We start from the raw sequence: 27353 nt of genomic DNA, 5'->3' as shown, positions 1-27353 counted from the left end.
TCCCCCCTTTCTCTCTCTCAAAATAAATAAATAAACTTTTAAAAACAGTCTTCAGTAGGTCTGTAGTCAAATATACTTCTCATTCTCACATGCTTTTAATATGCCACATTATTTTCTACATAAACAGTCCCTAGTGTTTAAGGATGTGTATTTGCCATGTCCTAAATGAGTTAGAAACATTGTAAACGTTTTGCCAAAAATTGGAAGAATGTTTATCTTGATATTTAGTATCAAAGTAACTTTCCTTATTTTGAAGTTTTATTGGCCCATAAAGATTCCTGATTATGATGTGTTCTTGGCAAATTGAACCTTTTATCAGTAAAACTGTCCTTTTGTGTTCCATCTGAGGCTTTTTAATGCTTTTTTGGTCTGATACTGCCTTATTTTTCTTAGTGTTTGCCTTCTCTAACTTTTATAGTCTTTTTGACCTGTCACTTTGTTTTAGGTTATGCCTGATAGCATAGTTTGAAAATTTTTTAATATGGAGATTTAACCTATTGACATTTAACCTATGTTGTTATTAACCTGTTTAATGATTCGTGCCATATGTAACCTGTTTTGTTTTTTCCTTTATCCTCCCCTTTCTACTTGTATTGATAATTTGCCCTACTTTTGGGTCTATTTTTAGTGATAAGGAAGTTATACTACCTCTATTTCTGTTCTTGCAGTCAACCTTAAAAACTAGTTTGGCTAGGTATAAGATTCTAAATTGGAGATAATCTTTCTTCAGAACTTTAAAGTTGTTACTTCATTGTTTTTTAGTACCCCACGTTGGTGATATTCTAATACCACTTTGGTTCTTTTTCCTTTGTGGATAGTCTGTTTTTTCTACCTAAAAACTTTTAGGATTTTTGTTGGCAAATTTCACCATGATGTGTCTAAAAATGTGTGTTATTTCAGCTCCAGGAATTTTTCTTTTCTTTTCTTTTCTTTTTTTCTTTTTTTTTAATTAGGGCTCACACTCAATGTGGGGCTTGAACTCACAACCCTGATCAAGAGTTGCATGCTCTGCTGACTGGGCCAGCCGGGGGCCCTTCCAGGAATTTTTCTAATATTTCCTTCAACACACCATTCTGTGCCTTTCCTTCTAAATTCCAGATAGGTAGATGTTGGAACATCTGAATTTATATTCCATGTCATTTAGGTTTTCCTCCAAATGTCTCATCTTCCTGTCCTCTATTTTCATTGCATTCTGACAGATTTCCTTGGCTCTATCTTCTACTTGTTAATTTGCTCCTCAGTTATGCCCATTCTAATATATAGTCCCAGACTGTCTATTAAGATGATCTCAGCAGAAACTGAGTTTTTCTTTTAATGTTTATTTTTGAGAGAGAGACAGGGAGGGAGAGAGAGGGAGAGGGAGAGATATCTCAAGCAGGGGTGGGGCACAGAGAAGGGAAGGCACGGAATCTGAAGCAGGCTCCAGAGTCCAAGCGGTCAGCACAGAGCCCAATGTGGGGCTCAAACCTATGAAATGTGAGATCATGACCTGAGCCAACGTCATATGCTTAACCGACTGAGCCACCCAGGCGCCCCAATCCCAGACCGTCTGTTGAGTTGATTATAATAATCCTTTTTAATTTTCAAGATGTCTAATTAGTATTCTTTCAAAGCAGACTCCTTTTAAAATGACTGTGATAGCCTCTTATTCCTCTGATGTTAAAGTTTCAGTTTGCCTGGTTTATCCTGTTTTCTCAAATACTAGTTTTTCTATTTGAGTTGGGTGCCTCTCTCTTAGGGTATTAAATTTTTTTCTATGGTAGCAGTTCTCAGCAGTTTGGTCTCTTGTAAGACAGCCAAGGTATGCCTATCACTTACCTCTTGGGTGTAGGGGATCCTCGCTCCTTCTGGATGACAGCCCTAGTCCAGGCTCACTTCTCCTCTCAATGGAGTGGGAGGACTGTAGGGGCTGCTTCTAATGCACTTTTCCAGCAATAACTTGATAGTTACCCTCCTATAGTCTATAGCTATATACGAGATTCCTGATTGTCTATGATGGATATTTTGTGCTAAAGATTTTCACTGTCAAAGCGTTTGGAAGATGATTGAGGCTTTTGACAAACGGAAGATTTTATATTCATCTTTTAATTTATTTGTGGTTTATTTGGGTCTCCTACATCCTAGTTTTAAAATACGTTCCTTATTGACACTAGCTGGCTTAAACTAGCTGTTTAATATTCTGAACTTAGATAAATGGAGTTTCTGACAAATCTTTGCACACTATACTTTTAAAAAATAATTAGAGTAGTACTTGGATTAAAGGAGAAGGGAAACAAAAGGTAAATAGTGGGGGGAAAGCAGCAAAGAAAAATGAAGCAAGAGTAAGGGGGGAAAAAGAGCACGTTCAAAAAAAGGTTGGTGTTTCACTTTTCTGTTTAGGAGTGAGATGCCCTGGTCCATAAGCAACTTGGCTTTCACGACTCCTGTAAGTTATTTGTGAGGGCAACTACTTCTGCTTTTGTTTTGTCAGTGCTTACCTGTTGCAGACATTATGTATTCTTTCATAATCACATATTTGTTAAAGTTGGATGATGCTGGGGTGCCTGGTGGCTCAGTCGGTTGAGTGTCGACTTCAGTTCAAGTCATGATCTTACGGTTTGTGGGTTCGAACCCCATGTCGGGCTCTGTGCTGGCAGCTCAGAACCTGGAGCCTGCTTCGGATTCTGTGTCTCCCTCCCTCCCTCCCTCCCTCCCTCCCTCTTTCTGTCTCTCTCTCTCTCTCTCTCTCTGCCCCTCCCCCACTTGCGCTCTGTCTCTCTCTCTTAAAAATAAACATAAAAAAATTAAAAAATAAAGTTGGATGATGCTGACAATAAGTTTTGGGTAAAGATATGCCACAAAGCTCTTGGACTTAGCAGCTAGAACCCGGATAACTGGAATTGTCTCCAGAATGCTTCCCAAATGTTGACTGAAGTATTCACAACTGTCCTCAGTGGGTACTACCTACGAACTCTTCTTATTGTACACAGTATGTAAGTTGGGTCCTCTAGGAAGACTCTGAGACTAAGACAAGAGTACAGAAAATTTATTGATGAGCAAACAACAGATTTGGGATAACAATTATAATGAAGATGACAAAGTGTGTCTAGTATCTATTCTATACTATTGACAAACAGCCCAATAGAAAAATAGCAACACACATGAATAAGTGGTTTTCAGAATAAAAAAGCCTCGTGGCCAATAAACATGAGAAGATTTTCAGATTCATTAATAGAGGAAAATGTAAATCAAAATAATATTGGAGTATTACTTTATACCATGGTTTTTCAATGAACTTGGCACTATTGACATTTTGGATTTGATAATTCTTTGTGTTGGGGGGCTGTCCTGTGCATTGCAGAATGTCAACAGCATCCCTGATATCTACCCACTAGGTAACAGTAGCAGCTACCCAAACCTACCCCCTGCAGTTGTGACAATCAGAAATTTCTCCAGACATTGTCAAATGCATCCTAACTGGTAGTCACTTCTGACTGATAACCCATTAGATTGGCAAAAATTAGCTATCACAACTCTTGCTGGCAGGAATGGCAGGAAAGTGGATTTTAAATATAAAGTACTACAGCAGTTTTTTTGAAATTAAAAATACATAAACCTTTGGCTTAGCAATCCTACTACTAAGACTTTATCCCATGAAGATATTTATATGAAGTGACTTACATTGTAAACAGCTATTCTACATACCCATTTTTCTTCTGTCAGTTTATCACTGTTTAGTCTCTGATCTTAATCTATTCCTGAGTATTGATAAGTGTTCTTTCTTCTCATTTCAGAACTCTCTTGATAGAGCGCAGGCAGCCAAGAACAAAGGCAACAAATATTTTAAAGCAGGAAAATATGAACAAGCTATTCAGTGCTATACTGAGGCGATCAGTTTGTGCCCTATAGAGAAGAATGCTGACCTTTCCACATTTTATCAAAACAGAGCTGCTGCCTTTGAACAGTTGGTATGTATCTTAGGGTTTTTGTTTTTTTTTTTTTTTCCTGTTCTTTTTGTTTTCTTTATTTGCATAATGTTTCAGTTAGTACCACTCAAACCTAATAAGTTTTTTGAAGTTTTGAAATTACAGGCTTTTTGTTTTCATATCTTTTAATTACATAACTTTTTTAAGAACAGATTTGAGTTTTGCTGGTTAAAAATATAATCTAAAGTTATATATATCAGGTTCTATAAAATTAGACAATACAGGAAACTACAGTTTCTGGTAACCCCATCCTTCTCAACAGTTTGAGGCTATTTTTTTCAATTTTTTGTTTCCATAAATATTAATAGTAGCGTGCGGGGAGACCAAACTTATTACACAGTATTGTTTGTGACATTCTTTAATTGCCACTATATCTTGTGCAGCTTTTCTTAGCACATGCAGATTTGTTTTATTCTTTCTGAAATGGTATATGTAGTAGCTGTTACATGTTTGTATACTGGAGAACATCTAGTGATGAACATTTGGGTTGTTTCCTGTTTTACCTATTGCATTCAGTATTTGAGTAAATATTTTCGTTAAGTATTTTTTTGCATACTTTCGGGAGGATAAAATTCTAGAAATGGAAATCTAAAGAGATAGCATCAGCACCTACTCCCAACAATATGAGCATGCTTGTTTTCCATTACTCTCGCTGACTATATTATCAATCTTATTTGCCATTTTTTTCTCTCATTGTTTTAATTTGCACTTTTAGAAATGTTGCTGAAGTTCACTATTCTTTTCTGTGGTTATTGGGCATTTGTAGTCTCCGCATTTTTTTGTTCAACCAAATATTATTGACTATCTTCCTATACGGAAGGTTGCTATGGTACAAGCTGGGTCTATAAAAGCAAACCGTTATGCATAGAACTCAAGAATAGCTAAACAATGAACTATTTAAATGACATTTTCACAAATGCTTTAAATAATTAACATGATTCAGTAATAAAAAAATGACTGGCGATGGGATTGGTGCATAAAACAGTAGAGGAGACAGTGTTACAAATAGAGGAAACGGTGTGTATAATTGCTCTGAGGCAGGAAAGAGTTTGGTGTGATTAAAGAATTATAAAGGATCCTGGAGTATAGAGAGATGCAATTGGAGAGGCAGCAGAGGGCAGATGAGACAAAGTCTACAGCAGTAAGGAGTTTGGATTTGATTCTGAGTGTAATGGCAAATATTTAAGGGTTTTAAGTAAGGCAGGGACATCCTCTAAAATTGCTTTAAATGTTCTGTCAAGAATATATTGTAGGGAGGCAAGAGTGGAGACGGGGACACCAAGTAAGGATGTTGCTGAGGTAGCCTATGTGAAACATGAAGTAAGCTGAGACCAACAAGTTGCTGTTATATTGGATATGAAGGGTGAAGAAAAGCAGGAATGTAAATAATAGTGGAATGGGGAAGGAGTGAGACAGCTACGTAGAAGTTGAATTGAGAAATGTCTCTTTTGGGAGTCATCTAATTTTCTATTTTATATAATGCCAGGATGTTAGATGTGGTCACCTAGGGTGAGAGAAGAGATGAGACCTTGAGGACTCAGGTGGAGGGGAAGAATTTAGCAAAGGAAATTGAGAAGGAGCAGCCAGTGAAGTAGGTAGAAATCAATTAGAGCAGCAGTTCTTTGGAGGTTTGGCAATAAAGAGGAACCAAGAAATGGGGTAGTAGCTGCAGGGAATTATGGACTCAAAGGAGGGTTTTTAAAAGATGGAAAATAACTAGAGTAAGTGGTTTTTTTTCGTTTTCTTTTTTTTTATATGCTCATGGGAATGATTCAGTAGAGATGTAGATTGATATAGAGGTGAAATAGCTAACAAAGTAAAGTCTTTGAAGTGGAGAGAGTATGGATCCAGCTCACAAGTGGAGGATTGGCCTTTGATGAAGAGGGGTGCTTCCTCAGTTTTAACAGGAGGGAAGGAGATGATAGGAGCACAGAGATGCAGGTAGGTTTGTAGATTTGGTGGTAGAAAGATGGCCTAAGTATGTCCTTTGCCTGTTTTTGAAAATCAGGTTGCTTTTCTTTATTTACAGGTATTTATAGAGCTGTTGTAATATATTGTGGATCTTAACTCTTTTTATGTACTGGGAATATTTTTGTGTGTTGTGAGACTTAACACTCAGCCTGTTAAGTTTCGAAAAGTAATTTCTGTTGAACAGCGATTCCTTTAGTGTGACTTTTTTTAATACTTTCAATTACAGCAAAAATGGAAAGAGGTGGCACAAGATTGTACAAAGGCTGTTGAACTTAATCCCAAATATGTGAAAGCTCTCTTTAGACGTGCAAAAGCCCACGAGAAGCTAGACAATAAGAAGGAATGTTTAGAAGGTGAGGGTATTTTTGTGTTTACATATGAAAATTATATAAGGCTTTGTAGTCATTGGTAAGTTTATATGAAGTAGAGAAATCACTTGTATTTAAAAGTTAGATTCTTCCCCAACTGAGAATTTGTTTTCTAATTTAAATTGAGATTTCTGATACTTGAGTATTGTTTCTGTTCTCAATTATGGGACTAAATTAGTATTAAGATTTGAAGTTTATGTACCATACATTTTTAACTTGGCAATTAATGAGCATCAGTGTAATTCCATGATAAAGAAATCAGAAAAGAGGTTTTAGTAAGTGATAGTGTTGCTAAGATTCTACATATTTTCAGTTAATGTCCTATATAAACATGAAATAATTTTAAGATGAGTCATTAAAGAAAACATTTGTATTTTTGTGCTTGGTATTTTCAAACATTATTTTATACCCAATTGGAAATTATGTATTTGGTACAAAGCATCAGGTGAATTTGCCATTCTGAGTAAATTCTGTAAGTAAATATTCTGCAGCCTCTAATTGGCCATATCTGCTTCTAAAACTCCAATTAGAATATAGGCTACTGGCTTATTTTAAAGTACATTTTTGTGGGTGATGTGGAGCTAAACCAAAGTGATTTCTACAAGCTAAATCTGCTTTAAAAGCATCAATAATCAGATTTAGCCTTAATTACTTTTTAAAATAACATTATTTAAAAGGAAAAATCCGTTTTATTTTTAAAAGTCTGGATTACCAAGTGAAGTGGTTTAGAGAACATTTTAGAAAAATTTGAGGTTTTGTGGTGGTGTGTATTTTGGTGATGGGTAGAAGGACTGTTGCTTTGGAAAAAGAGAATTCTGAGTTTTGAGCCAGCCCTTGAAGTTATTACCAGTTAATAATTGGCAGAAAGCTGATTAAGTGGATTTTAGATAGGTAGACTGAGATGGGAAAAAGACATCGACTTTGGCATTAGCCAGGTTATCCGGGGAACATATGAACAGATTGACTTGTTTGGAGGAGCAAAGATTTGGAATTCTGAGAAATTGAATTCAGAAAGAGTGGGAACAGCCAATGCTTGAATACTCTAAAAGGTTGAGAGGTTCAGGAACCACTGATCTTTTAAATTTCAAACCACTTTATCTTGAGCTGTGGCATAACCAGATGAAAATGGTATTTTGAAGCAGATTTAATTGAGAGCTCCCTGGCAAGATGGCTTTGGACACAAGGAATAACTTGTGAGGGCTATAAAAAGAATCAGACATGAGAAAGCCACATTACATTGATAAGGCCTTTAGGTGCTGGGCACAAGGGAATCTTCCTGGATTCTTCATTTATTTACTATGTAGAATGTGAGGGTGGTAAGAAACATCACAAACCATACAGGATAGTTCCTTGGATTTCACAGGTGAGAAAAGTGAATAACCAGAGAAGTGGAATGAATTTCTGAGTTTCGAGTTTGAGTTATAGAGTATATAAAACTAAAGTGTTGAGAAGCAAATTATTGGAAATGAAATTGATAGCTACATCAGGCCATCAATTTGGTTTGGCTTTCGGTGGTACATGGTGCCCATTTGATGCTAATCATCTTTGCAATAATTTTATACTTTTGTTTTTTCCATCATCTCTAGATGTCACTGCTGTGTGTATACTAGAAGGGTTCCAAAATCAACAAAGCATGCTGTTAGCTGATAAAGTTCTTAAACTTCTTGGAAAAGAGAAAGCCAAAGAAAAATATAAGGTAAATCTAAGTTGGTTAATAGAGGGGATATACATTGTGAAGAGTCATTTTAATTTACACTGCTTGAACTTGGGCATGATGGCAGTGGTAACAACTGAAATTAGATCTGTGTTACACTTCTTGTCCTGTAATATTGGGCTTTTGTGGCTTATCTTTTTAAAAGAAGAATGTAAGCTATATGCAATATTGTATGTGGAGAATACTGAAAGAATTCATCTGTATTAGACGTTGCCAAACAAAGCCTATGGACCGCATCCAGTCTGCCACCTGTTTCTATAAAATTTTATTGGAACACAGCACTCAGCCATCATTTTTGGCTGCTTTTAAGGTAAAACAGCAGAGTGAGGTGGTTGTGACAGGGACTGTATGGCCTGTAAAGCCTAAAATACTTACTACCTGGTCTTTTATAGAAACAATTTGCCAGGCCCTGTCTATATCATTAAAGGTATATTTTTAAGCATATACTGTATAAATTGGCATTGGTTTTAAGCAGTCTGTAACAGATAATTTAATTCAAGAAGCCTTATTGAACAAAACTCCATGGTGGCCATTTTAGAAATAAATGGTCCTTGCCCTTACAGAATTACAGTTTAGTGAGAGAGACCATTAATAAGTATAAAAGGCATGATATGGGGAAGTGTCATGAGGGATAGAAGTAGTGTCATGGGATTACCACAGGCATCACGAAATATCTATCACTGGAAAATTTCTGCTAAACTTCAGTAATATCAAGGCAATTGTTCCTTTTTTCTTTAAGAATAATGTTTCCCTTAAGTTGATTTTAATAAGCTGTGTGTTTTTTAAATTTTACACCCCTAAATATTAGCTGAGTTAAACAGTTAAAATGGGTTTCTTCACTGCAGGACTTTCATGTGCTAGGATATGTTGTGAATCTTGGAGAGGAGTATAGCTGTAGTTGTTCTTGGTCTCTTTAAACTGTGTTTTTCTCCTTGAGCATTTCCTAGAACTGGGATTCCTCACAGCACTGTAAAATATCATTTAATAGTCTCGCAACCTTGAGGGAGCCTAATTTCCTTGTGTATACTTATAATGTTATTGTGGAGTGATTATATTGGTTGGTCTTCAGGGTGCTCAGAAAATACGTGATAACCCACATTTACGTAGGTTCCAAATTAGTTTCCACTTATATTTTCTTTGAAGTTTTTATTTAAGTAATCTTTACACCCATTATGGAGCTTGAACTCACAACCCCGAGATCAAGAGTCGTATGCTCTTGTGACTGAGACAGCCAGGAGCCTCTCCACTGTTCATATGCTACCTTTGTAAATCACAAAATACTTTTCATGTTATTGTTTTTCTTTCTACAACAGCCCTATGAGAAAAATAAGGCAAGTATATTTGTTGCCATTTTACAGATAAGAAAACTGAAAGTGACATGTGCAGGGTCACATGGCTAATTAGTGGCACAGCTGGAACTTGTATCTTATTCCTTTGTTACTTAAGTCCATCACTTGCATTGTATTTATTTTAAATGTGTAATTCTGTGTGGAAGGCAGGAAGATACCTTTTCCAAGCTGAAATAGTAAACTAAAAGACAGTAATGATTTAGTCTGTCTTCAGCAACTGCTATTTAAAGTGGCAAATGATTGCCACTATATATTCCTATACAATCGTTAGTGAAATACTGAAATTAAGCATACTTGTCATTTGATGGGTGACCAATTGATTTACAGTATTAACCTGTATAATCCTAAATGAAGACATTGAATTTCTCCCATAAAAATAGGGCTTTCCCTAAGATTTCCTTTGTCTTCTTTCCCAATCTTATCTATTCTAGATTAGATAATTTACTTACAAAGCCAAATTCCCTTGGGGTGCTGGGGTGGCTCCATAGGTTAAGCCTCCAACTCCTGCTTTCAGTTCAGGTCATGATCTCATAGTTAGTGGGATTGAGCCTGCTTAGGATTCTCTCCCTCTCTCTGCCCTCCCCTGCTTGTGCTTGCTCTGTCTTCTCTCTCTCTCTCTCTCACTCGCTCTCTCAGAATAAATAAACTTAATAAAGAAAAAAGCCAAATTCCTTTTTGTCCTTCTTCAAATACAAAGGCATTGAATCTACCAAAAAAACAGGAATGGTATTTATTATGCATACAATTTAAAATACCGTATTTCAACTTAAAAATCTTTGGGTTAGATTTGTAAGATAAAGGATCCAAAATATAAGGGCCCTACGGTTATGTTATTCCCTGTACCCTCTTGAAGATTTTATCCTAATTGGACTAAAAGGAAATAATTCTATAATGATGAATCACGTTGCCATGCCAAAAAGTAATTAAAACAAGAAATGTGATTTCATTCAGACTTTCAGTGGCATTTACTGTAATGGAGATCTTCAGATGCAGTACAGCTGGAGGTCAGATGAGAGCCCATGGTAAATGGACTTAAACATTATAGCACCTGTGTAAGATGTGGTCTTGAGTGATTAATTAAGATGCTGATCTAGAACAGAGACCAGAAGGAGATAATTTTTATTTTTTATTACGTTTTTAAAAAATTTATTTTTAAGTAATGTCTATACCCAAGATGGGGCTCAAACTTACCACCCCCAAGAGTTGCATGCTCTGCCAGCTGAGCCAGCCAGGTGCCCCAGGAAATAATTTTTAACTCGGCAGTTATTTGCCTCCTGTGTTTGGGATTTCACTTTCTTGGACTTTAACATGTAGTCCTAGGAGGTCTGGATATTTTACATGTTTGGAGAGGAGAGGTGTCATTTAAAACCTCCTTTGAACAACTGGGATGAGTAGCTTTACCAGTTCCACTGTCTCTTGTCCTGTGGTTTGCAGTCTGATATTCTTCAGTTATTTGAGAATGAGATCCTAGTTTTTACAGCAGTCATTCTCAGTATTGTACAAATGTACCTGCTTCTTTGGTCGGTGTTTTCTCATTTTGAAATATTTAAATGTGATTGAATTTCAGAATCGTGAACCTCTGATGCCATCTCCACAGTTTATCAAATCTTACTTCAGTTCTTTCACGGATGATATAATTTCTCAGCCCATGCTTAAAGGAGAGAAGTCTGATGAAGATAAAGACAAGGAAGGAGAGGCCTCAGAAGTTAAAGAAAAGTAAGTTTATCAACTGTAGTATCTACGTAGTACCACATGATACTCTCAAGAGGATTCCCAGTGAGTCGAACAGTTGACTGTATTTGAATAGGGGTACTAACTTGAAAATTATCATGTAGCTCAACATACAGATGTTTTAGTGCAGGGAAGTTTATAATTTATAACTGTGAGATGCTTAGGAGTGCCCCATAGAGTGACTTTCTTCCAAGTTTTTCCTGCTTGCCTAGCCATTCTTTGGGCTTCTTGTGTCTGTTTCTGTAGAAAACTGAAACCAAAGTACAAGATGCTGTGTTTACAACTGAGGATCAAGTCATGTATGTATAGAAGTCACCTAGTCTGCTCATCCATTTATATTTATCAGTATTGTGTTTTGCTGTTAAGGTTAGCACTCCTTTCTAAGAGAAGGTATAATATTATTACCAACATGACATTTTTTAATGAGTTGGGAAGAAAAGGGAATATTTGTTCCAGTAGCAGAGCATAATTTTGTGTCCATGGCATATTGGAAAGTTTGAGGAAACATTGCTTTTGATTTGTATGTCCCTAATTTTTCAACCAATGTTGGCCACCTTTTAAGGGAGGATACCATGTATAATTGTAGTTGATACACAGTCTTTTCAGAAAATTGTAGTACAGAAGTAAATGTTGAAGACCATGCCAATAATTTCCTCTACGGGTTAGGGAAAATTCCTTGCTAGAAAAATTGCAGTGAAGTTAGAGTGCAGGGAATATTACCATGTAATTATAGGATAAGTTAGCAGAGTTGTAAGATTTTGACTGATAAGTTACTTGCCAGTTTTCTCTACTCAGGATATATAATGAAGGAAATGAGAAATGTATTTTAACTTACAGAGATTATATTTGTAAGACCCCTTAAAGGTCAGCTAGTCATCTTAGAAGAATACTGATGTCGCTGTATTTTAAAAATTTAGGGAACGGTGATTTTTTTTTAAAGTCCTACTTAATAGAAGAATCTTCCCTTAAATTTGCTTCTTTGGTATTTCCACCTATTCATTCTAGGTCTGTTTTGTAAACAACACAACTTCTGGGTGAGAGTCCTTCAGATAATTCTCTGCCTCCAGTATTGCTCCTTGACAGTGCATTTTCTACAACATAGCCAGAGTGTTCTCTACCAAGCAGAGATCAGGTCACGTCTCTTCCCTTGGCTTATGTGACCTAAACTTAATTATCTCCTAATTCTCTGTTCTTTCTGTTAGGCATAAAATAACTGTTGAGTGACATCAGTATGCCACAGGTGTGAAGGTGAATAAGACTGGATCCTTATCAATGATGCAGATCAGTCAGTCATTAGCTCATCCTTTAACATATATAAATGTCAAAGCCTGTGCAGTAACCCTCGGTTTCTGCTGTTGACTCTGCTGTTTACCTTTTTTTCCTAGTCTCCAAGACATCGAGAAAAATCCCAGTCCGAATCAGAAATCCTAATCAGTTATTCCTCCACCACCACACCACCCTATTCCAGTCCCATACTGGAATGTTAAGGGGAAGTAGATAGTTGATTAACTCTAGCATACGAGATGTTGCAAGTTTCAGCATTTGATCCTTTCTTAGTAAATAATTTCCTATGTTCATTTTTATTTTCAGTTCTGGATATCTAAGGGCCAAACAGTATATGGAAGAAGAAAATTACGATAAAATCATAAGTGAATGCTCAAAAGAAATAGATGCTCAAGGCAAATACATGGCGGAAGCATTATTACTACGAGCCACCTTCTACCTGCTTATTGGCAATGCCAATGCGGCCAAACCAGATTTAGATAAGGTCATCAGTTTGAAAGAAGCTAATGTGAAGGTACATTTAAAAATGTGTGTGTGTGTGTAAAACTTGATTAAAAAAAGAGACAGGTTTTCCCAAATTTTCAAATTTTAGTTTCTGTTCTCCAAAAGGCTGTTTTTATTTTGGAAGGAACTACCCCTAATGATGATTGGGTCAGTATGGTGAAACTGAAACATAAATATGAGTGATGTTTATCTTTAGCTAGGAAAGGATTTTTTTTTTCTTTTTTCTATGGCATCTGGTAACTTGAGCTTCCCGTGATAGCCACTGCTTACTGTATTAGACTATATTTGGATAGGGGTAAGGGTGATATAGCAGTGCTATAGGTAATACTGTAAATAAAAATACAATAGGGAATACAAGATTATAAAATGCATTCAATAAAATAAACACATTTAATCTGAAAGATTTTTGTTACATGAATTAAAAAATAGGTTCTAAAAATATGATATAGAGATATATTGAAATATACCAAAAGTTTTTGTAGTTGCATAGTTGGAACAGCTTTTTATCTTCCAGGTATTCTTATGTGTACATAATTATTTTCATAATTAAGATTTAGGGGGACCTGTTGAATTATATGAGTCTTCTACTCAGTGTTAACAAGACAAAGCTTAGCTACCAATTAACTAAAATTTCTTACTAGTTTGTTACATTTGTTCGGCCTGTTTGCTCAGTGAATTAAGTGAATTCTGTCTTTTTTCACCTCCAGATAATTCATTCATGTATTTTGTGTAATATAAAAGTTATTTTCAAGGCCTGAATTTTTAACAAACTATCTTAACTTCTTATAAACAAAAATAATTACAACTAAGTATTATTAAAAGTTCCTTTTAGAACTACCCTACGACCCAGCAATAGCACTACTAGGAATTTACCCAGGGAATACAGGAGTGCTGATTCATAGGGGCACATGTACCCCAATGTTTATAGCAGTGCTTTGAACAATAGCCAAATTATGGAAAGGGCCTAAATGTCCATCAACTGATGAATGGATAAAGAAGATGTGGTTTGTATATACAATGGAATACTACTTGGCAATGAGCAAGAATGAAATCATGCCATTTGCAGCAACATGGATGGAACTGGAAGGTATTATGCTGAGTGAAATAAGTCAATCAGAAAAAGATACTATGTTTTCACTCATATGTGGATCTTGAGAAACTTAACAGAAGACCATGGGGGAAGGGAAGGGGAAAAAAATAGTTACAGAGAGGGAAGGAGGCAAACCATAAGAGACTCTTAAATACAGAGAACAAACTGAGGGTGGATGGGAGGGTGGGGGAGAGGGGAAAATGGGTGATGGGCATTGAGGAGGACACTTGTTGGGATGAGCACTGGGTGTTGTGTATAAACGATGAACCACGGGAATGTACCCCAAAAACCAAGAGCACGCTTTACACACTGTATGTTAGCCAATTTGACAATAAATTATATTTAAAAAAAAAAAAGTTCCTTTTAAAATGAGGTTTTCAAATTGAAGATACACTAATAATATGATCTTTATTTTTATTTCCTAGTGATCACAAATATGTTCTGTTTTTGTTAAAATTGTGGGGGTGTTCTTACTTCATCGAAAGAAAATTTACATGTACTTTTACCTCAAAAATTTTTTTTTTGGAGAAGAAACCTATTTCTTCCTTCATGACCATAACTTTTTGTTGTAATGGCAAGTGGTAACAATGCTTATCATACACCCTGTACAAAAATTCACTCAAAATGTCAAAATGTGGTGTTCTCTCGCTCTCAAAAGAAAAAAAAAAAGACTTGTATACTTTTAAAGGATGAGCTTTATGGTGTATGAGTTATACTTGAATAAAGCTGTTACTTTAGAAAAACTAAATTGGAATAAACAGTAACAGTGAACCTTTTCTTTTCTCATTTTGGTTATGTAGCTTCGCGCAAATGCTCTCATCAAAAGAGGCAGCATGTACATGCAACAACAGCAGCCTTTGCTGTCTACTCAGGATTTTAACATGGCTGCTGACATTGATCCTCAGAATGCAGACGTTTATCACCACCGAGGACAGGTACTTTTCTTATCAAGAGTTCTGACCTTTGTATTAAGGAATAGGATACTAGTTTTGAGAAGGTTGTCAAAAGTTTTCTTGTGTCACTTCTGATAGCGTGAACAAAGTATCAAAGTATTTCACAGTCTGGGTGGGCGTTTATGTAGTCCTGTCTTGAATATTTGTCCTTTATAAAAAAAGAAACAGAAGGTTACAATTACTGGCTTGCTGGTTCGAGTTTGTTTTTCACGTATTTCTGGCTTTTAGGTTTTCAGTGAGTAAAACATTAAAAGCATTTATTGAATATTTTAGGTTAATGCTAGAATCAACAGGATGATTTCTGTGGGCTTGCTGTAAGGAAATAGCGTCCTAAACTATACAAAAAAAATCTCTTCTGAATGGAGTTTTATAGTATTTGGTTTTTTAGTAAAAATTTGTTTTTTAGCAAAAATACATAGTGAAGGAAATCATTTCCAATTCCAGCCTTATCTGGGGAAAACAGGTCTTTATAACCCGTTTAACATGGATGGCTTCTTGGACTACATTAGGGTGGAATGTATAGGCTACATTTCCATACAACAGAAAAGCTGAAGTTCTTTCTAGTGTAGGAAAATTTTACCTAATACTTCTATCTGAAGGCTGTTAAGAGATGTTAAGATAATCTCTTAAAATTCTTGACATTTTGATCCTTACTGTTAGTGTCTTAAGATTAATTTGAAAGATAATTACTCTTGTCTGATATGTTTGAAATTTGAAAGTAGGGATGTTTTAGTCTTCTAGGAGAACAGGTTTCTTGCTTAAGAGTGACCAAAACTGCAGTACAAAAATGGTGGGTTTAATAGTATTTAGTGTTTTTGAAAAAACTGGACACTAGTTTTTACAATCTTTCCTTTAAATGATAGGATTTTCTAGTTCATGATTTCTAGAAAGTAATTTTGTATTGAATACTACATGCTTAGCATTATGCTAAATTGTGGTAAGAGACACTGTATAGATAATTGTTTTTTTTTTCTTCCTTAGCTGAAAATATTGCTTGATCAAGTTGAGGAAGCAGTGGCAGATTTCGATGAATGTATTAGATTAAGACCTGAGTCAGCCCTGGCACAAGCTCAGAAATGTTTTGCATTGGTGGGTTCTACTTTCTTTTGTATTTTCCTAAACATCATTTTTATTTCCCATTGTTAACAAAAATAAGTGTTTCATTGTCTACAAAACCGTCACCTATTTTTCTGCCAAAGGAAGACTACAAGAGAAAAACTGTTGGTTTAGGGAAATGGAAGTATAGTTGCTAATTGAGGTTTTGCTCCTATATTTCTCTGGATGTTTTGAGTTTATCTTGATAGGTGTTTGTCCCTGATTTCATCCTCCCCTAAACAGCACCGTTCTTCTTACTTTTCTACCATAAACTAGCACAAAAAACAAAAGCATTTTGAGGAAGTACTCTTCAGTCATACCACATAACTGCTTTCTCATCTCGCCTTTGTAAAGCTGTTAATACTCAGAAACATGACGCTAAAAATCAGGTAAAATAAGTCCATTTCTAGTGAAATGAGGTACTTCCAGTTAGCCCTTATAGTCTGAGTCCTAAAAGAGTTTTTCTTAAAGAAATTGGGTCACAAGCACATTTATATTATGGATGAAAAATGTTACTAGATGAAGCTTTATAACACCTGTAGTAAGGTGATAATAAATTATATTTAGAAGCCACCATTTACAAAATGGAGAGCATACTGGACTTCTAAAAGCCCTCATTTATATGCAATGGTAACTTACACGTTAGTATGCCTTCTTCTAGATTATTAAACATCTTGAGATTGTATAATGGCAATGAAGTCATAGTTGTACATAGCAAATGGAGATATATCCAGAGATAGTTTCTTGCAACCCTTTTAGATGCAGCAAATTAGGTTAGCAAATCACCTGCTTTTCTGGAAATAATTATGTGATTTTTGTGTGACTTTTGTAATATGTTAAATTCCATGAGTTTTTGAGTTCTTGATTTGACAGGCCTCTTTTATTTCCACAGTATCGCCAGGCATATACAGGAAACAATTCTTCACAAATCCAAGCAGCTATGAAAGGTTTTGAAGAGGTTATAAAGAAATTCCCAAGGTGTGCTGAAGGCTATGCACTGTATGCTCAGGTAAATGTGATTTTTCATATTTTTTTAGTGGGCAGTCCTTTTTTTTTTTTTTTTTTTCTTTTTTCTTTTAAGATTTTATGTATGTATGTTTATTTTTTGAGAGAAAGAGAGAGAGAAAGGGAGACACATAATCCAAAGCAGGCTGTAGACTCTGAGCTCAGAGCAGTCAGCCCAGAGCCCGACACGGCTTAAACTCATGAACTGTGAGATAATGACCTGAGCTGAAGTCGGACACTTAGCCTACTGAGCCACCCAGGTGCCCAGAACCCCTAGATGGAGAGTTACATGCTCCACTGACTGAGCCAGCCAACCAGGTACCCCCAATTACCAGTCCTTTTAAAGAACTGTATTCATACGCTGAATTCCATATGGAAATCAGAAAACTGTGCTTCCCTGGTTGCAGCTTCTATGAATACAAATAGCTTTGTTCCTGTTTTGATTTTCCTGGCACCAAAATGGTCTTGAATCACCTCAGGAGTGGCTCTTATGTTAATACAGTTTGAAAACCCTGGCCCTAAACTCCTAACATGGGGAGTCTGAAGTAGAGCATTTCCCTCAAGTGTTCATTTGGATTGGGTTCGCAAAATTAATTCCTTTAGGAAAATTTACCCTGTGCAATTGGTGAGAAGAATGTCCAAGGAAAGGTTTTTCTTTCTCTTTGATCATTGTTCTTTTAAATGGTTAGATAGGCTGTAACAGCTTATTTTAATTTCTCTATGGTTTGCCAAGTCCTGAGCTTTCCTTGCTTTAGGATTGAAGGTGTGGAAAGTGGGATGTATATTTGAATTTTTTTCACTTTTTAATTGTAGTCTGAAGTCTCTGAGAACTTACCAATTTTCAGTCATCCATTTAAATGAAAATGGTTAGCTTCTTATAGCCACAGTTAGACTTTTTCCTAAATGATCTTGGAATGGCTGTTTTCTTTCTTAGTCTTTAAGTTGAAATTTGCTTTTGGTATATTCATAAACCAGACATCTCAATACGCTGTATAATATCTTCTTACTCTTTTTTATTCCAAATAAATGTTTTCCCCCTGACCCAAACATCACAGAAATAGGAAACATTTAAAAATGACCATCTGTGGGGGTGCCTGGGTGGCTCATTCAGTTGTGTGTCTGACTCTTGATTTCAGCTCATGTCATGATCTCACTGTTGTGAGATCGAGCCCCATGTCAGGGTATGCCCTGAGCGTGGAATCTGCTTGGGATTCTCTCTCCCTCCCTCTCTCTCTGTCCCTCCTCTGCTCGCTCGTGCAATCTTTGTCTCAAAAATAAACTTTTTTTTTTTTTTTTTAATGACCATCTATGGTAGATTCCTACCTCCAAACCTTTCTGAAGGTTGTTTTTGTTTTTATTGTCTTTCATGCTACCTTTAGTCAAGTTGTAAGTGCCACAGGCCATAACTTTTTTTTTTTTTTTTTTTTTTTTTTTTTTTTGTGAGTGGGATTATGACAAGATGGACTCGTGTTAGCTCTGTTCTTTAAAAGTCCTAATATCACTGCATTGTTAGGAATTGAGATTCAGGATATGAAGTACAACCCAGAAATTCTTTAAATAGAGTGTGAGGAATGCCTGGGTGGCTCAGTCAGTTAAGCGTCAAACTCTTGATCTCAGCCCAGGTCATGATCTCACAGGTTTATGAGTTTGAGCCCCACATTGGGTTCTGTGCTGACAGAGCAGAGCCTGCTTGAGATTCTCTGTCTCCCCCTCTCTTTGCTCCTTCCCTGCTTGCTTGTGCTCTCTCTCTCTGAAAAGTAAACATTTAAAAAAAAAAAAAGAGTAGGAGCACCTGGTGGCTCAGTTGGTTGAGTGACCGACTTATGGTTTCAGCTCACTTTATGATCTCATGGGGTCTGAGCCCTGCATCCTGCTCTGCACTGATAGCATGGAGCCTGCTTGGGATTCTCTCCCTCCTTGTCTCTCTACCCCTCCCCCACTAGCACTCGCTCATTGTCTCTCTCTCAAAAATAACATTTAAAAACCTTTTTTTTTAAATAAAATGAATTGAGTTTGAAATGATCTTATCTCTCCTTAGAATTTCTAGACAGGATGATGAAACATTGCTGATTACGCACAGTATTGTGAAAGCATGTACAAGATAAAATTTTATAAAATGTATTATATAAGTTAAAATAGGACAAACACACATTATAATTGTATGACATTTTTATTGAAAGGTACACTTGGGTTTGATTAGGTTTGATTAGGAACAAACCAGAAGACGACAGTACCACCCTGTCCTCATCACGGAAATGAAATTCAAAAGGATTTTTTTAGCACAGATACTAGGTACAGGTCTTCAGAGTTTTCCTAATTGCACATTGCCCTGTCTCCTCTATGCCATCTTCAGAACAGCTGTGGCTTACTCGGGCTATCTTCTTATCAGCCCTAACATTACTAGTCTGTTTGCACTAAAATAAGTATCCTTTGACCCCTCCTCTGCTTTTTACTTCACATATAATATATATGTTACTTTATACACAAATAGATGTGGTTACATAGTGTAACTTTTTTAACTCTCAAGCTTGAGCTCAGATGCTAGCCAGCTCTCCATAGTTTCAGTGTGAACTGGTATCCATGTAACCAAGCTTTCCATTTCTGCCATGGGATTTGCCCTAAAATAGTTGACTGTAGCTGCTTTTTTTTTTTTTCTTTTATCAGTCATTTTTAAGGAATCACTTTGGTAACAGTTAACACCTAATTGAATTTATTCTTCCAAACGAGTGGCTCGGTTAGTTGAGTACCCAGCTGTTGATCTCGGCTCAGGTCATGATCTCAGAGTCCATGAGATCAAGCCCAGTGTCGGGGTCTGTGCTGACAGTATGGAGCCTGCTTGGGATTCTCTGTTTCCCTCTCTCTGCTCCTCCCCTGTTCTCTGTTTTAAAAATACATAAATGAACATTAAAAAAAAAAAAAAAAAGAACTGGCACCAAGAGTGGGATTTTCTCTACGATGTACCAGATCATCTGTTATTGTAATATCACTAACCACTTGCCAAAAAGAAAGAAAAGTTAATATTTCATATTTATAACAATGCTTTGTAAAAAAAAAAAAAAAAAAATACTAAGATGTAACATTTTTAAATAAGTTTATATCCCCAAAACAGAATTTGGTAATGAATGGATAAATTAAGTAAATTTTAATAATTAGTAAACAATATACTTTTAATTGTTTAGGTTGACAGTTACCTTAATATAACTGAAGTATCTCCTCATATAGGCATTAACAGATCAACAACAGTTTGGTAAAGCTGATGATATGTATGATAAATGTATTGATTTGGAACCAGATAATGCCACAACATATGTTCATAAAGGGTATGTATATTTGTGGTTCTCTTTGTTTCTGTAAGAAACTGTATTTCCTGCATAGTAATAAGATGGATTTCTTCTAGTCCTTAAGAAAGGAAGTGGGGGACTGTGATAGAGAGTGTCAGTGAGTTAACTGACAAATTTCCTAATGCTGTGGATGCTTTATTAATTTTTGAAATTGCACTTACATTTCATTCTTACACAGTAATAAATGTACTAGCATAAAGATTTCAGTTCTGAACATCCTGTCAGATATTACCTGTATCAAAATAAGTTTTTTCAGTCCTTGTGTACTTGAATTATCATTAAGAAAAAACCTTAAATTATACAAAATAAAAAATTAGGCCATGCAAGGTAAGTCCGTAATAGAGCCTAGACCTTTGGACACTTTTTTCATAATAAGGAATTTGGACTATAAAACCAATATAAAATTGAGGGGGGGGGGGAATTAATGCTGATTATGTACTGTTTTAGTTGGGTTTTCCTTGTAAATTCATTGAGGTCGGAAATTGAGTCACGTACTTATCCTAATGATACTGTGCCATCGTCCCATCTGACTGCCTTGTTGCATTTGCAGTTTACTTCAGCTTCAGTGGAAGCAAGATCTGGATAGAGGTTTGGAGCTCATCAGCAAGGCTATTGAAATTGACAATAAATGTGATTTTGCATATGAAACCATGGGAACTATTGAAGTGCAAAGGTAACTCCTACAGTATGTTAGAAAATTTAAGGCAGCGCCATAGATATTTATCTTCATTCTTCTCATTACAGATATGTTATTGTCAATATCCACTAAGTCTTATTAATATGTCATGCCTTTTGAAGCAAGCTTCCCTTAAAAGTATACAACTTTGATTTGCCTTGTTTCATTACTTTTTCAATTTAAAAGTCACACTTTAAGAAATTGTTTAAGTCAAGCATATGCGTTAGAAAGGAAAATTTGAGCATTATGTGTAGGTAGGAGCACAGCCAAGGGACTTGGGGGAACCTGTGGTTGGAGGGGAGGGACATGGGGTGGGAGTGTGGTGGTAGGAGATGAGGGGAAAGGTGAGTTCACACACATGTGAAGGTAAGGCCCCTGGATACTATTAATGTTCTCTGAGGTTACATCACTGTTTTTTTTTTTTTTTTTAATCTATCTTTGGGGGGTGGGGGGAGAATGCAAACAGGGGAAGGGCAGGGTGAGGGGGACAGGATCTGAAGCAGGTTTAGCACTGACAGGCTGACAGCAGCGAGCCCTACGTGGGGCTCGAACTCACGAACTGCGAGATCATGATGTGAGCTGAAGCTGGACACTCAACCGCCCCATGTCACTGCTTTCTAAAGGAGCCTTATGATTTAGTACAGAAACACAATGAATTTAGGGGCCAGACGGGATTATAATTTTGAGTAAGTCATTTAATTTCTCTAGTCTCACTGTTCTTATCTGTAAACAGAGACTACAGAGGTATAATGTAAGCACATAGTATTTATAATAGTAGCTAACATTGAGTGCTTTCTTTGTGCTAGGCACTATTTTGTTTCTTATAAAGGAGCAAAGAATTTATTAGGATCATAGTTGAACCTTAGTGGTCAGAAACTTCACTGTATTCTTTAAAATTCCTATAGGATGTGAAACATTTAAAATTTTGTTCTTTTAGAGGAAACATGGAGAAAGCCATTGACATGTTCAACAAAGCTATTAACCTGGCCAAATCGGAGATGGAGATGGCTCATCTGTACTCACTGTGTGATGCTGCTCATGCCCAGACAGAAGTTGCAAAGAAATACGGATTAAAACCACCAACATTATAAAATAGGGGGAAAGAGAATGACCCTCTTTTTAGAAGTTTACTCCCTTTTCAACTGAACCCTAAAGACACTGTCATGAACTGTGTTGAATGGTGGAACTTAGTATTTCTGTTTGTGCTGTTGTCATTCATTACAGGTTTCATGTCTAGGTGTTGTGGGAGTGGCTGTTGAAGGAAGTTTGCAGTGTTGCAGCTTTTATTCCCTGTGCAACAAAAGCTTAGAACCTGTTAAAGGGATATGAAAGCTGCAAAGAGTACAGATGATAATTAGCCATGCAAATAAAAACTTTGATTTGTTGATTTGGCTTTTTTTTTTTTTTTTTTTGAGGCGGGGGATGGGGGGCGATGGTTATGTTCTGGATGATTTGTGTGTGTGTGTGTGTGTGTGTGCGCGCGTGTGCACGCGCATAATATATTTTACAGCATGTTGGTTTTTAAATTCATATAGTAAGTGCTGTAAAACAAGTTTCTTTGATTCAGTTAATCCCTTTTAGTTTATTTAAGGAAACAAAGCTTAAATGGGGATTTTGTTTTGAAGGCAGCAAAACTGAGACCCTTTAAACCACTGTCAGCATGCACAATGCCTCTGATTCTGCAGAATTGTTAGATTCAGTGGCAACTTAAGCCTTTTGACCCCATTCAACTCCAATGGATAATGTACATTGTTCCTAAAGTCTATAGCAACTGGCTTTCATACAGTAAATCACACAGAACCAAATATTCTGGTATATATGCTGGAAGACTGAAAATTAATGGGTGAGTGAACCAGGCAAGAGGTAAGATGAAATAGAAATGGGTTTTAATTGCCTGTGGCTATTTTTTATATTAGGCACACTATTTAATAGTGTACTTTTGAAAGAAAATTCAGGTTGGTTGTGTGTATAAAGATGAAGTGTTATACATGGGAGTGTTTAATTAGCTTAAAATGTGTAGTGCAGAAATGTGGCTAAAGGTTCCAAAAGGATATGTTTTGGAGTCAGAAGCATAGTACTTCGGTAAGTTTAGTGTTTTAACTATGGCTATGTGTGCTTAAAGAATTTTAAGCCAGTATTTTCAGAAGTGCTGAAGAAATGTGGAATGCTTTTTAGTTTGGAGCTAACCTTGCTCTCTAGTGCCTGACTGCCCATGCCTAGATCTTTACTAGGGACACTGACAGTTTTATCTTTACTTCACCTTCTTACTGAAAAAAAAAAAAAAAAAAAATTTGTTTTTGTTTTACAATTGTCACTTTTCTAGACCATCCTTTTGTTTATATGCTGGATTTTCCTGGTGGGAGAGAGGTTGTGTTCTTAAAGTGTCTCGTTTTGAGATATTCGGAGTTGGGAGAGGTTTATTTAAGTCTGAGTATAATAAAAAAGCAAGCAAGCCTTTGGTTACACTCTGGAAATGAATTCTAATTAGTTTACATTTTTGGGAGTAAAGGAGCACTGTATCCCTCTGTAAGAGGGTGCTTTATCCTAATGAAGTCAAAAAGATTCTGTCTACAAGTGCTACTTTTTTAGAAACTATGAGAAATGACCCCTTCCAAAGTCAGTCTGGAAGACACTGAGGAGGCCTCTAGTGGGGACAGTTTAACATAATTGAAGATGGCCTGGATAATGGAAAGTTTGAGAGCTGTGCATTTTAGTTCTTAAACTATGTACCAATTATCATGATCCCTGAATACAGAAATGTTCTACATATCTGAATAACCTCGGACTTAAAGTTTTTATTTGCATGGCTATATTTATATTAACACTGGTATTTTCTTCTACTCTTCTCCCTTCCTACCCTTTGGGGTTGGGTAGAAAAAGACACGAAGGAAACTGAAGCATGTGCCATTCAATACTATCATTCCAAATCCTCATGGACTATTGCTTGTTCTGAAAAATTTGAAACTGCACTGAAAGCTGCATTTGTCTGTATCTTTTCTTTTGTAAATGACCTCACATGTAAATTCACCAAATAAATATTACATTCAAGCTTTTCTATCTGTCCTTTAAATAAAAAGATAGGTACTTTATTCGTTTATCATAGTATTGAGTAAAACCATAATCATTCTCTTATGGGCTTAAAATAACTGAAAATAGGTCTCATTAGTATATGAAGCAAATTAAATTTTTGGTGTGAATTGTGGAGGTTCCTGAGAACATCTGTCCTTCCTATTGGAGAAACAAAGCTCTAAGAAGGGCTACCAGAGCCAGCTTTCTTTATTCCTACCTATACCTGCCCTTACCTATGCTTGCATGGCAGCCTAGAAGTCTGCCAACCAGACCTGAGCCTTGTGTCTAACATGATCTTCGAACTGGTTTCACCAAGTTTTGGTCACAGTTTGCAACCACTCTAGTCTTTCAGAAAGGATGCCTGACGTTATCTGTCTAGTAACTGAGGTATAAATAGGAATACATCCCAAAACAACAGTAAAAACTTTGGTTTTAAAACAATTCTGGTAGAACTTTCAGATCTCTGGGAACTCAAGGCTGTTTATAAATAGGAGGACCATATGATTTAAGCAAACCAGGAAACTTCTGAGTATAAAAGTAATAATTACTTAAGCCTGTTCTGGGTACACTGGGCTCTGCTATTTGTATATATAAGAAAATAACATACAAGGAGGGGGGGAGTAATTAATCCTAACCTCAGTCCTCTTTAAAACTGATTTGTGAATAAAGTGATAGAACTTTAACTTGATCTATTTTCAAGCCTTAACACACTGTGACTGAATAATGGTCCCCCAAAATATACCCACATCTTGATCCATGGAATCGGTGAATGTTAATTTATATAGCAAAAATGAACTTGGTAGATATGATTGTTAATGATCTTGACATGGGAGGATTATGCTGGATTATCTGAGTAAACCCCAAATGTAATCCCAAGTGTGTTTGTAAGAGGGAAATTGCAGACAGAAGATTATGTGACTACAGGGAGAGAGTAGAGTGACGTGGCCACAAACCAGGGAATGCTGGCAGCCACCAGAAGCTGGAAAAGCAAGAAATAGATTCTGCCTTAAAGCTGATGTTAGCCCTGCCACTAAATTCGTGGCAGCTTGGTTACAGGACTGATAGGAAACTAACATACACTCCTCCCATCTATTGTGTACACATGGCTTACAATTTAAAGGAATTCTTTTAGGTATCTCAAAGTCCAGCACGTCTTCATGTACACTTAAATTTTGGCAAAAAGTGGTTTAGGCAATGAATGTATACTCAGGCCACAGTGTGGAGGTTTAATCAATAGCTGGAACATTTGTGATGTAAAATACATGTGATCATGGTACACTCAACCAGACCAAAAGGCTGCTCCTTCAGTTACGAGGCAAAAGTTGACACACCAATCTCTCTGATGAATATAGATGCAAAATTCAACAAAATATTACCACACTAAATCATGCATTAAAAAAAATCATTTACCCCAGTCAAGTAGGATTTAATCCATGGAGATTCAAAATTTGCAAATCAATGTACTATATCACATTAATGAAAGATAAAAAGATATGATCGTCTCAATGGATGCAGAAAACGCACACGACAAAGTACAACATGCATTCTCTCAAAGTAGGTTTAGAGGAAACACATCTCAACGTATTAAAAACTACATATGAAAAAACCTATAGTATACTAACATACTCAATGGTGAAAGCTTTACTTCTAAGATCAGAAACACACACATGTCCACTCAACACTTACCTGGAAGCCGAGCCACAGCAATCAGACAAGCAAAAAAACAAAAGATATCCAAACTGGAAAGACGTAAAACTTTTACTTTTGTGGATAGCACAATGCTATATACAGAAAATCCTAAAGACTCCACCAAAAAACTACTAGTACTAATAAATGAATTCAGTAAAGTTGCAGGATACAAAATCGACATTATGTAACAGATTATGTAACATATATCTGTTACATTTCTACAGACTAATAATTAGCAGAAAGAAAAATTAAGAAAGTCTCATTTACAATTGCATCAAAAAGAATAAACTTTAGGATGAACCTTAACCACGGAGATGAAAGACATGTACTCTGAAAACTATAAAACCATAATGAAACAAACTCAAAATGGAATAAAAAGATACCATGGTCATGGAATGGAGGAACCAATCTTGTTAAACTGCATACTACCCAGAGCAATCTACAGATTTAATTCAATACCTGTCAAAATACCAACATTTTCCACAGAACTAGAAAAATTCTAAAATTTGTGTGGAACCTAAAAAGACTCCGAATAGCCAACGCAATCTTGAGAAGAACAAATTAGAGATGTATCACTATCCCAGATTACAAATTACACAACTGTAGTAATCAAAACAGTATGGTAGTAGCATGTTAAAGGACCCATAGATCAATGGAACAGAATAGACATCTCCAGAAATAAAACCATGCTTATATGCTCAATTAACCTATGACAAAGGAGGCTAGAACATAACAGGGAAATGACAGCCCCTTCAATAAATGGTGCTGGGAAAACTAGACCACTTTCTAATGCCATACACAATAATAAACTCAAAATGGATTAAAGGTGAGACCTGAAACTATAAAACCTGCAAAAGAAAACAGTAATTTCTTAGACATCAGCTGTCACAACATTTTTCTAGATCTGTCTCCTCAGCCAAGGGAAGCCAAAGCAAAATTAAATTACTAGGACCACATCAAAATAAAACGCTTTTGCACAATGAAGGCAAACCATCAACAAAACAAAAAGGCAACCTACTGAATGGGAGGAGATATTCACAAAAGATATATCCAATAAAGGATTAATGTAAAAAACATATAAAGAACTTCTACAACTCAATCCCCCCCCAAAACAAATAATTCACTTAAAAAATGGGCAAAGCACCTGAATAGACATTTTTTCAAAAAAGACATACAGATGGCCAACATACACATGAAAAGATACTCAACATCACTTATCAGGGAAATGCAAATCAAAACCACAATGAATGGCTCAAATCAAATCAGAATGGCTCAAATAAAAAAGACGAAATAACAAGTGCTGACAAGGATATGGAGAAAAAGGAACTGTCCTGCCCATTGGTGGGAAGGCAAATTGGTGTAGCCACTGTGGAAAACAATATGGAGGTTCCTCAAAAAATTAGAATTACCAGATGACCTAGTAATTTCACTATGGGCTATTTGCCAAAGAATAGGAAATACACTAATTTGAAAAGATATATGCACCCCTATGTTTACTACAGCATTATTTAGCTAAGTTAGATGAATGGATAAAGAAAATGTGGTGTAG

The 27353-nt window shown here is 36.1% G+C and overlaps 1 protein-coding gene across 1 annotated transcript in view; it reads left to right on the top strand.

Annotated features, from left to right (window-relative positions):
* TOMM70 (translocase of outer mitochondrial membrane 70) overlaps positions 1-24099 on the top strand; it is a 33804-nt gene extending 9705 nt beyond the window's left edge. The window contains exons 2-12 of the mRNA XM_060640839.3: positions 3774-3947; positions 6163-6289; positions 7891-8000; positions 10935-11083; positions 12689-12896; positions 14777-14911; positions 15911-16018; positions 16917-17033; positions 20252-20349; positions 20921-21043; positions 21984-24099. Coding sequence (XP_060496822.1) covers positions 3774-3947; positions 6163-6289; positions 7891-8000; positions 10935-11083; positions 12689-12896; positions 14777-14911; positions 15911-16018; positions 16917-17033; positions 20252-20349; positions 20921-21043; positions 21984-22137 — 1503 coding nt within the window. The 3' untranslated portion in view covers positions 22138-24099. The remainder of the gene's footprint in view (positions 1-3773; positions 3948-6162; positions 6290-7890; positions 8001-10934; positions 11084-12688; positions 12897-14776; positions 14912-15910; positions 16019-16916; positions 17034-20251; positions 20350-20920; positions 21044-21983) is intronic.
* The last annotated feature ends 3254 nt before the right edge of the window (positions 24100-27353 follow it).

This window comes from Panthera onca, chromosome C2 (assembly GCF_046562875.1).
Source record: "Panthera onca isolate mPanOnc1 chromosome C2, mPanOnc1 haplotype 2, whole genome shotgun sequence".
Lineage (NCBI taxonomy): Eukaryota > Metazoa > Chordata > Mammalia > Carnivora > Felidae > Panthera > Panthera onca.
The sequence above is the reverse complement of the archived record's forward strand: the minus strand, read 5'-3'. Positions and strand labels throughout refer to the sequence as shown.